The 12324-nt window shown below is 32.8% G+C and overlaps 1 protein-coding gene across 2 annotated transcripts in view; it reads left to right on the top strand.

Annotated features, from left to right (window-relative positions):
* Positions 1–5931: 5931 nt before the first annotated feature.
* LOC105232211 (diencephalon/mesencephalon homeobox protein 1) overlaps positions 5932–12324 on the top strand; it is a 154357-nt gene continuing 147964 nt past the window's right edge. For both annotated transcript variants that reach the window (XM_049454798.1, XM_049454797.1), the window contains exon 1: positions 5932–7625. In XM_049454798.1, coding sequence (XP_049310755.1) covers positions 6920–7625 — 706 coding nt within the window. In that variant the 5' untranslated portion in view covers positions 5932–6919. The remainder of the gene's footprint in view (positions 7626–12324) is intronic.

Genomic DNA, 12324 nt, shown 5'->3' with positions numbered 1-12324 from the left:
TGGAGTTTGTATTAGCCTTGAAATGTTATCCCCCATCCAAAATCCACTATTTTGAATCACAGCGTTTTCTAAGAATCATTAACTATATTGTCTGCGGACCTAATATTCGAGATTACATTATCCAAATGGTAACTGCAAAAACCATACGCGTGTCGCAACAGCAATTCGACCTTTTGGTTGGTAATTGGCCATGTTAAGGCTCTTGGAAGGTCTTTCGCGGTCAGAGGGTTTCTGAAGGTGTTAACTGTTGCCTCAAAAACCTATGGATGTCGTTTCGGCAGTGAACCCTCAGCGGTTTCGGTTGTTAGGTTGAGGTAGTTGAAACGATGCCGTGATAAATCGGGATATGCCGACTCAGTACTCAGTAATCAGTAGCCTTCTGAAGATCACCGCTGAATTAAACTTGCCCATGGAGTTTGTATTAGCCCTGAAATGTTATCCCCCATCCAAAACCCACTGTTTTGAATCACAGCGTTTTCAAAGAATCATTAACTATATAGTCTGCGGACCTAATATTCGAGATTGTCTTCAACTGATCCTAAAAAAATTGGAGAATAAAAGGAAAAAACTGAGATGTCTGACAATTCTTGGTCCGTTAAAACTCGAGACCATTCCGGGTCTCAAATAATTCTAATGGCTTATGGTTCTTTATTTTAAGTTACACGAGAAAAAGATTTTTCTATCTTATTCTACACCTTTAAGCCCTCTAAAGTGGAAATTCCCAATTCTATTCGACGAATGACGGACCCTACTAATTTTAAGCCTCCTACGATTGTTTATATGAGAAATTTTCTATGAGAGAAATACGTGTTAAGGTATTTTTTCCTAATGAGCGGCGATGTATACTAAAAAAATATTTCTATTTTGGAAAGAAAGTGAAATCAACTCAAGAGCCTCTAGACCCTGCGGTTATCGCCAAGTTTACTGTGATCCAAAAGAAAAAAGTCAAAGAAATTGTGATTTTTCCGTCATAAGTCCCGTTGAAGCATACCATCCTAGTAAATTTTCAGAGCGGTTACAGATAGACTCCTCAAACAAACACTACGCTATACACTAACTTAGCACTTGAGAGCTATAACAAAAGTACGAAATATTCCAACAAAAATCGAATTTTAGAGAAGCAATACCACAACAACAACTAAGAACGCAGTGAATGGGAGTAAACAAAGAAAGCAAATGAATGCAATGAACGGCTGCGTTTTATAAATTGGCGTACTCCATTAATCGAAACGGCAATGGCACTAACAACAACTACATATGTAAAATTCATAGTTGTAAAGAGCTTTACAAAGCAACAACTACGTTTACTTTTACAAGGAAGGTTGAAGGACTGGCCTTTTGTTGTTGGGCGCCCCATGAATGGCAACAAAAATCACACCAACACAGCGAAGAGAAAAACAAAAATGGTAGGAGAGTCACACACACGCGCGCAAACCGAACACTAACACATGCGAAGCACGCCAGCCATCCAACTGGAATGTTTCCAATTGGAAGTCATGCACTGGAAAGCAATAACCATTACGTGCGTGCGAAGAGTGCGGCAGGCGTCGCGCTGCCTATAGGCTTAGCTAGCTGCACCACTTGCACTTGAGACGCGCATGTAGGCGTGTTAACACGCATGCGCCATATTGTTTGGCATAAAACGGCAGGGGAAATGCAGGGTATGGCTGCTATGCGCGCGAGCAGTGCAGCTAGCGGACGCGGCTAATTGTATATACACAAGTGCGGCTGTTCTGACGCTGGCGCTGCCTACGTGTACCGTGTTTGAGGTTGACGCCCAATGTTTTGTGCGAGTACCTGGGTTTTTGACTATGCGCACGGTGTGATTCAAGCATAGCGCGAGTGCCGTGGCAAAGCCTGTTGGTTTGCTGGTCTGGTGCTGAGAGTTCATGAGATTTACCGTAAATAAAAAAATTTAAATACAACAACAACTAAGTGAGTACGCAAATGCTGCTATGTAAATGAGCGTGTAGCAAAGCAACAACAAGCCGCGTACTATGTTTGCAACAACAACAAACGCCAAGCGTACACTTGCTGCTAGAGTATTTTTTTCATATTTTTACAAAATCGCTTATTGTTTTTGCATGTGTTTCTCATGCGCAAATCTTCGTGAGCAACATAAGAAATGCATTGAAAAACCATTAATACAATTACAACAACAATAATAGTTGTATGTATATGTATGCGCTTAGCTTTTGCGTCGCATGTTTACTTGCCGCTTGCATATGCCGCATGCCGCATGTGTCATGTAAATGCGTACGTTTGTCCGCTACTAGCGCCATTACGCCACTGCCACATGCCACAAACGCTATGCCGTTGTTGATTTCGCATTTCGCCTAACAGCCATATAGTTAGCGCGTCGGAGCGCTGTGCTCGTTGTTGTCGTCTCCAGCCAGCGCCGCGTTACTTAACTTGTCGTTTGCACAAAACTCTCGGTGCGCTTGCAATCGGCCCACAGTTGTACGTGGAAATTATGGCGAATTTGTTGTGTATTTTATGCGAAATTATCGGCGCTTAGCATTTTTGCAAAAATTTACGTAAATTATTGTACTTACGTGCGCCAAGCCTTAACTAGCGCGCCACGCTTTTTATTGTGCGCCACTCAAGTAGGCTTCGTGTTAAACGCGTCACTCAGCGCGTTATTTACAGTTGTTGCGCTGTTGATTACCCTGCTCGCGCGGCAATGTGCTAAAGCGTTTTCTGTGTGCGCTCACAGTGTGTTCGGTTTGAAGCGCTGCATATTCAAGCGTATACGTATGTGCGTTTGTGTGTTTGTTATGTGCGCGCTCATATAAACCGGTTTATTGCTAGTTAATATTTTACGCTTGCTGCGACGCGTCCAAAAAAACATACGCGTGACGCATTCGTGCAAGTGTATAAGAGGCGTCAGTGCAGTGTTTCCACAAATAACGAAAGCTTGGCTGCTACTATTTGACTAAAAAGTTGCCTTTGAAGGCGTTTTAGCGCAAATTAATATAATTGTTGCTTAACACTTGCTATGAAATGTATCTCTTTCAATTAATACGCATTTATTTTTTGCTTTATAAAATTAGTGCTCATTCGTATAGCTTTAAAGTAATACTGCTGAGTTGTGCCATCAAATAAGTGCTTCAATAGAGTTATGTCTGTACAAGGGGTGCTAATAGTTTTTGTCGGAATTTTTGTTTGTTTTTTTTTTTTTGATTTTGTTTTCGGTTTTTGTCGGAATTTTTGTTTGTTTTTTTTTTTGATTTTGTTTTCGGCTTTTGTACCCCTTCTTTTCGTTATATTAAACAATACACAATTTTATTTTTTATTTTGTTTTCGGCTTTTGTACCCCTTCTTTTCAATATATTATAAGCAATTCACAATATTATTATTTTTTTTATACATAATCTGCCAAAAAGTATAATTTTCTCAATATCTCTACTTTATGTTGAATATTTTTTTCAAAAAAAAAACCATTACTTTAAAAAAAATTTTTTTTTTTTCAAATTTTTTTTTTCAAAATTTTTTTTTTTCAAAAATTTTTTTTTTCTATAAATTTTTTCTTTGCAAAACTTTTTCTCTGCATTATTATTACTTTTTCTCAAAATTTATATTTTTTCCTAAAAACCCCAATAGCTTTCCAAATACAATCAACTTAATTAATTTAAAATTGTTCCAACTTTTTTCTATTTTTTTTTTAATTCCTTACAAAATTCTTAATATTTTGTTTTTGGTTTTAATTTCCTTTTTCCTAAAAATATTTATTTTCCTCCCATATTCTGTGTATAATTATTATTTATTCTAAATATTTTTCCTAACACTCTAATAACTTTCAAAAAAAAAATAAAATATTTTATGAATTTTTTCTTCCTAAAAAATTTATTTTTCATGAAAATTTTTTTCTGTGAAAATAATTTTTTTCGTAAAAATTTTCTAAAAATTCTACAATTTTTATTTTAAAAAATTTTATTTCTTCCTAAAATTTTTTTTTTCTGTGAAAATAAAAGTGAAAATAATTTTTTTCCTAAAAAATTTTCTAAAAATTCTACAATTTTTCTTTAAAAAATTTTCTTTCTTCCTAAAAAAATTTTTTCTGTGAAACTAAAAGTGAAAATATTTCTTTTTCCTAAAAATTTTCTAAAAATTCTACAATTTTTCTTTAAAAAATTTTCTTCTTTTCTAAAATTTTTTTGTCTTCCCAATTTTTTCCTGTATTATTAATTTTTCCTAAAAAATATATTTTTTTCCTAAAAAATTTTTTTCCTAAAAAATATATTTTTCCTAAATAGATATAAATTTTCCTAAAAAATATATTTTTCCTTCAAAAAATTGAGATTCATGTTTCAATTATTATTATTTTTTTTTCTTGGAAAGTTATTTTTCTGTGTGTTTACTATTATTTTGTTTCAAAAAGTGTAGCTGAGGTTTTTAAGTCGTATTCTAAAAAACAAAAAAAAAATCGAAACTATGTAGTCCTCTTGGGGTTTCTCTTGTTAACCGTTGCATCATACGCACTTTGTAATCTATTCCGTTTACTAATAGATATCGCCTCTTATCAGATAATAGCGAATTTCTGAACGTAGTACGGATATACTAACCTCTTCTTTTAATTAATGGGAGGAGTCGCCTCTAGTAGACTGCTGACCTCTGAGTAAATACCGTGTATTTTTCTAATCTCACTTTTTCAGTGGTAACTAATAATAGTGCGAATATAGCCTTAATATACTACTACATATACTAGTTCCTTTTCCTGGATTTTTATTTAACAAATTCAATCGAAATGAGCGGGCTGTGTAGTATAGAATTAGCGGAATAGTGAGCTTCTTTGAGACAAGTTTGAAATTGATTGAGAAAATTACTGATTTGAAGTTTCAATTAACTTTCTATCATACTTAGCTTCACGCTATCCCAACTCTGTATGGACGAAAACGTCTGCTGTAGATGATAAATCTTCTCTAAACGTTCGTACTGCGTTGTTCTTCGTAGAATGTCGTTCAAACAGTTCCACAAAAACTATGTTCCGACATACGGTACGGTATGAAACTAGTAAATTCTTTCTGATTAGAGACCGACGGCCGAAGATTCCTTACACTTCGGAGGTAAAGAAATTTGCAGGTTATAATGATGGTAGCAATAATTATGGATCATGCGCTAGTAGTGCAATTCAAGAGTTCAAGTTATGGAGAACTTCGAGTTATAGAAATTCCAGTTATGGAAGACTTCAAGTTATGGAAGTTCAACTGTATAAGTGATGAAAATTTTATTAGATCTGAGCCTAGTTTTATAGAGTAGAGTATATTAAGCGCTTTTTCATTTGGTCAACGGTGTCTTCTCAGCTATTTATATAAAGAACCACGTCTGTAATATGATTTTTAGGAAATTCATATTAGATGAAATTCATAGTACGTTCTTTTGGTTCCAAGTCTTGAGTTTTAATAGCTATACCGCCAAAAAGCGGGGTCCTTACACTTAAAAATTTCTTATAGTTTGCATTTATACGATTCTGCTGACCAATAATGTATTGAAAATAAACAAATAAAATGAAAATTGAACAAAGTTTTAAAAGAGAGTAAAAAATTGTGACAGTGAAATTAAAAAAATAATCAACGCTGAATTAATTCAGCTAATTAAAATTACAAACAATTGCTTTTTCCGAAAAAAAAACATCAAAAAAATATTAAACAAGTAAGGAAGGGCTAAGTTCGGGTGTCACCGAACATTTTATACTCTCGCATGATAAAGTGATAATCGAGATTTCATTATCCGTCATTTACATATTTTTTTATTTTGCTGTAAAATTAATTAGAATTAAATTCTGAGAGATTTGCCGATATTTTTGGTGAAAAATTAGGTTAGGTTAGGTTAGGCACTGTGTTCTTCGTGTTCGATATCAGGGACTTGAAAAGCTATAGTCCGATCACGATAATTTTTCCACAAGGGATACCTCAGCTCAAATAACGTATTTGTGTAAAGTTTTATTCCGCTATCATCATTGGTTCCTAATGTATATATTATACAGAGAAGGCATCAGATGGAATTCAAAATAGCGTTATATGGGAAGAAGGCGTGGTTGAGAACCGATTTCGCCCATATTTAGTATATGTCATCAGGGTGTTAAAAAAATATTATATACCGAATTTCATTGAAATCGGTCGAGTAGTTCCTGAGTTATGGTTTTTGGTCCATAAGTGGGCGACGCCACGCCCATTTTTAATTTTTAAAAAAAGAATGGGTGAAACTTCCTTCTGCCATTTCTTCCGTAAAATTTTGTGTTTCTGACGTTTTTGGTTAGTCGGTTAACGCACTTTTAGTGATTTTCAACATAACCTTTGTATGGGAGGTGGGCGTGGTTATTATCCGATTTCTTCCATTTTTGAAAAGTATATGGAAATGCCTGAAGGAAACGATTCTGTAGAGTTTGGTTGACATAGCTATAGTAGTTTCCGAGATATGTACAAAAAACTTAGTAGGGGGCGGGGCCACGCCCACTTTTCCAAAAAAATTACTTCCAAATATGCTCCTCCCTAATGCGATCCTATGTGCCAAATTTCACTTTAATATCTTTATTTATGGCTTAGTTATGACACTTTATAGGTTTTCGGTTTCCGTCATTTTGTGGGCGTGGCAGTGGGCCGATTTTGCCCATCTTCGAACCTGACCTTCTTATGGAGCTAAGAAATACGTGTACCAAGTTTCATCATGATATCTCAATTTTTACTCAAGTTACAGCTTGCACGGACGGACGGACGGACGGACAGACGGACGGACGGACGGACGGACAGACGGACGGACGGACAGACAGACATCCGGATTTCAACTCTACTCGTTACCCTGATCACTTTGGTATATATAACCCTATATCTGACTCTTTTAGTTTTAGGACTTACAAACAACCGTTATGTGAACAAAACTATAATACTCTCTTTAGCAACTTTGTTGCGAGAGTATAAAAATGCCACAACGTTCACCATTCGCCATACAAGAGCTGCTCGGGTTGAGCAATTCAGCCGCAGCAGCAGCCGCTGTGGCCGCAGCCGTCGCTAAAACACACGAACCCAGCCAAAGCGGCAGCGCGCTGAAGGACCACGACACGTCGTCTACGAAAACAAAAGAAATTACTGTAACAGCGTCAGCTGACAGCACACCGCCACCCACGGCAATAACGACGCGTACGCCATCGCCCAATCAGCCAGCGTTGGCTGCCAATAGCAACAGCAGTGGCAGCGCTAGCAGTGCAACCACTTCATTAAATACGACCGCAACTGCGGGCGCCAGTGCGCCCGCACTGTCGGCGTCCGCGGTCAGCACGGCTGCAAATGGCAGTATTGCAGCCGGGCCGTTTAGTGTTGCCGCCGATCAGCAACAACAACAACAACAACAGCATGCTGCACAACAACACCAACAGCAACAACATCACCACCAGATGACAATGGCTGCCGCTGCTGCCTCACGCATGGCCTACTTCAATGCACATGCCGCTGTGGCAGCTGCATTTTTGCCACACAATCTAAGTAGTGGCGGTGCTGCGGCAGCCCAGCATACTACCAATTTGCATGCATTGCAGCAACATCACAATCATCATCATCATCACCACCAGTTGCAACTGCAGTCACATCATACACACGGGCATGCGCCGCATCATTTGTTGCATGCACAGGGTAAGTGGCGATTTGTGTCCATTGAAATGTGTATTACAGTGCAATAGAATGAATGCAAGCGTGTTATGCGTCATTGTAATTTATAATAAAGATTTCATTGAAAGATTTTCGGTTTCTAAATTTTTGTTTTTATTAGTCCGTTGAGAGTTATAGGTTACCTTGCATGCGTAAGATTTGAAAATTGGTTCCCATTTTGACTCGAAAGCCGTTATGACTTAGCGTTAGCTCACACTACAGTTGCACTGAAGCTGAGCCATGAGCTTTTTTCTATTTTTAATACTTATGAATAATATATAGCCTCTTCCCTCACCAATATGTCGGAGTGGGCTTTAAACCTGAACTGCTGGATCGGTTTTAACTTACTAAAGAAGCCTCTCTAGTTATTTTTGGTTAATGTAAAATTTTCAGCGTTGTTTTGATTGGAGTTTCGCTTTGATTTCTTTAATTTTGAAATACTTTTCATCGTTCTCGTCTATTTCTTCATCGCGCCTAAAAATCAGTGTGACCCACTAGGGGTCTATGATTTCCTTGATGACATTGTGTTCATAGTAATATAATATTTTTACATATGTTTTGTTATCTCTTTGGATAGTTTGAATAGTTTTATTAATCAGCCTTGACTATTTACTTTCATGCTTTCTAATATCGAAATGTTGAGAAGTTTTGATTTCTAGTAATAACTGGATAGGTAGATTGAGAGGTGAACTTACTAAACAGTTTTTTCTCTCCTTCGAAGTAGTCAGCTCTACATCGGTGTGGGAACTTACCTTCATCGGCGTGTAATAGTAGTTTTTTCGTTGAAAGAATTGTTTGCAAAGGGTTATGCCAATGAAATCCTAACACCATTGAAAGTGTCTACTAAAACCTCAAAAACTATATCTGATTATTAAAAAAAATATCTAGAATTTATAATGAGTTTCAAAAATTGGTATAGCTTATTTCATACAAACTGGTACCGCACTAGACATTTGGGGGCCCCATGATATGGGACAGTGGAAGAGGTATCGATAGTTAGACCGCCAAACCTATTGAAATTCGCTTCTCATGAGCTATATCCTCTGGCCATATAGCATCGCTGAGGACCAAAACTGGTCTAAGCGTGCGTACCAGATTACCTAACCTAACCTATTTCATACAAACCACTGCTTAAGGGCTGCAATAAAAAAAGACGTTCTTAAATTTTAAAGTGATTGTATACATATTAGTCGTTTATTTTCCAATTACTATATTAATTAAATATTTAACTGTTATATACTTAATACATATGTACATATGTATAGTATGTTCTTAATATATTTTTTAGAATAATATATAGAATATATATATATATATACATATGTATATATTTTTTTTTAGAATAATGTAAAGCTACTAACTTGTTAATAAATGTATATTTTTCTAATTAAAAAAATTTTGAAAAATGTTTTCATTATTTTTTTTATTTTGTTTTTATTTTTTTTTAATTTTATTTTTTATTTATTTTTTTTATTTTTTTTTTTATATTTTTTTTTTTTATTTTTGTAATTTTAATAATTATAAATTTTTAAATAATATTTTATAAAAATTTTCCTTGTAAACATTAGCTTTTTGAACAATTTTCGCACTAAAGTTTTCAAACTAGTTAGTTTAGGACCAAAAGGCCAAAAACTAGATATCATATTTTTATTATTTACCATAGTTTTTGCATATGTTTTTAGGTACAATTTTTTAACCTATCTTTTCTGTATATAAATATGTATATGTATTTGGGATCTTCTTTTTGAAAATATTCTTTCACTTTTTTATCACATTTTTATGTTTAAAAATAATTGTAATTTTTTGTATTATATTAAATTTTTTCTTAATTCACCTAATTTTTCTATCAACTTTTTGGTATTCAAATTGCAAATACATACATATTTTATTTATTTGCATTTTACAAATATACCTTTAAATATTATTAAATTTTGAATTTTTTTTTAACCATTTTTTTAATTTTTTTTTATTTTTTTTTAATAATTTTTTTTATTTTTTTTTTAATAATTTTTTTTATTTTTTTTTTTTTAATAATTTTTTTTTATAATTTTTTTTATATTTTTTTTTTAATTTTTTTGTTATTTTTGTACCTCGTTTTGTTTTAAAATTTCTTGCTTATAAATTTTTTAAAATCAAGGCCAGACCCAAACAAAAATTAAAAAATAATATAAAAAGTAAAACTTAAAAATATTTTTACAATTTTTTTTAATTAATTTTTGATTTAAGGCAAATTATTATATTTTTTTCTTGCTGTTCGGTTTTCTTGCTTAAAATAATTTTAGTTTTCTAATATTTTTTATTTTTTCATTTGGGCGTTAAAATCAAATATGTATTCATTTTTCATATTTCCGTTTAAGAATAAATATATATTAGATTTTTATATTTTTCCTAAAACATCTTATTATTATTGTGATAATTTTTTAATAACTAAATTTTAATTATAAATTTTTGATTTTTTTTTTTCAATTTTTCTAAAAATTTTGGAAATCTTTTCTTAACATTTTTTTTATCTTTTGATTTTTTTTGGTTTATTTTTTTTGTAAATTATTTAAAAATTTTTTTTTTTATTTTTTTTGTTATTTTTTTATTTTTTGTTTTTCTTTTTTGTTATTTTTATTTTTTATTTTTCTTTTTTATTTCTAACATTATCTGTCTGTTTTGTAATATTTTACACATTAATACACATATTACCTCAACCACAATATAACTAATACACTATTTTACCAGCCATTTTGATATTTTACTCCTAATTGAAGTTTACAAAACTGTTTAGGTTTATTTATGTTTAGGAGAATAGTTTTTTTTACATATATTTTCATAAAGTTGTGATGTCTATATATTCGAAAAAAAGAACAATTAAAGTTATTACTTTATAAGTTACGCGAAAAAATATATTACTTGAGATCTTTAAAAATATCCAAGGTTTCCTAAGGTTTAACACATTTTCTGTTTAAGAAGTAATTTTTGGCCTTAATTTTCTATATATAAACTCTTAAATTATTTATATTAATACTTGTTATTATTTATATTATTACTTAATCTATTTGAAATTATTTAACAAATAAATTCCCGAACAACAATTGAAAACAAAAAAAAAAACAAATTTCAACAACAACTACACTAAAAACAACCAATACAATATAATATTTAATATTATTTTCAATCAAATTATTAACATTTATAATATTAGACATATATATATATATATGGACATATATAAATATATGGACGTATGTATATACAGCCATGGACACATAAATAGCACACTTGGTCATCAAATAAGAAAACATTTATTTATTCCTTAGGTTTATCACTAACGGATTTAAAAAGGAATACGTTTTATTTTAAAAATTATTCACTTTAATATAACTATAACACTGAAACAATAAATATTTTATTATCGCCAAAAAAAGACGAAAACATCAATATCCTATATGACAGCTTGGACACATAAATAGCACAATCTGAAAAGGGGTTTAAAAAAAGGTACAAAAATTTATAAAAATTATTAAAAAATTGCAAAAGATTGTTCATTTCGTTAGTATTTTGTACTATATCCATCATTTTTAAGCATCCGCTCACATCTTTTCTGCATGCTGTCCACCAGTTCTTGATATCGTTCCTTTGGGATTGAATACCAAGGCTCCTCAATTCCAGCCCATAAATCATCAAAATTTTTGAATTTTTTGCTTGCTATTTTGAACTTTATATCAATTCATAAATTTTCTATTGGTTTCAGGTTTGGGTTTTGCGCAGGCCACTCATATATTTTAAATTTTTTATTGCCGAGACCATACTTTACTACCTTTGCGGTGTGCTTCGGATTATTGTCTTGCATAAATGTCCAGTTTATGGGCATGGATTGAAATACATTTTATTTTTCAGTATATCCAAATACTAAAACTGGTCCATTTTACCATTTATTCGAACAATTGGCACGATGCCATGCCATGAAAACACGCTCCAGACCATGATACTCCCATCGCCGTGCTTAATGGTTTTTTTGGTATACCTAGGTTTAAGGGATTGACCTTGTGGACGACGTAAAAATGATTTTTCAACTGGAACCTTCCTATTTATCTTGGTTTTGTCGTTCAAAAACACGTTCTTCCAAAATTGTGCTGGTTTGTCTCCGTGGGCCTTTCCAAATGCCAGTCGAATTTTGATGTGGCGTTTTGACAGGAGTGGTTTCTTGCTGGTAATTTGTCCAAAAAGTTGAGATAAGTTGAGTCGTCTTCCTACACATCCACACCATATTCGTCATTAATTTCGATCATAATTTCTCTGGTTGACTTAAAAGGATCCGCTTTGCTCTTCCGTACTATGTATTTGTCAACACTAATATCGGTTTTACGTGGTTCTGGTTTTCTTGGTATCTTTTTATTGACACAAGGTGGATCTGTTTTGTTGCATAAAGAGCATTTTATAACATTTTTGGAGAGCAATATATTATTTTAGCAATTTTGACAGGATCTTTTCCTTTTTTGCTCATATTGGATATAAGGACTCCCTTTTCCGGCGTGGAATGTTTTTTTCCTTCTCATTTTAACGAAATATCGATGAAATAATTATATATTCGCAGAATTAAATTAAAAATATGCGAGAACCTCACACAAAATTAAAAAAAAAGTACGAACTTAAAAATGTGCTATTTATGTGTCCACCTCAAATCAACACTATACGC

The sequence above is a fragment of the Bactrocera dorsalis genome, chromosome 4 (genome assembly GCF_023373825.1).
Source record: "Bactrocera dorsalis isolate Fly_Bdor chromosome 4, ASM2337382v1, whole genome shotgun sequence".
NCBI classification, from domain to species: domain Eukaryota; kingdom Metazoa; phylum Arthropoda; class Insecta; order Diptera; family Tephritidae; genus Bactrocera; species Bactrocera dorsalis.
Note: the sequence above shows the minus strand (reverse complement) of the source record. Positions and strands in the feature narration are given on the sequence as shown.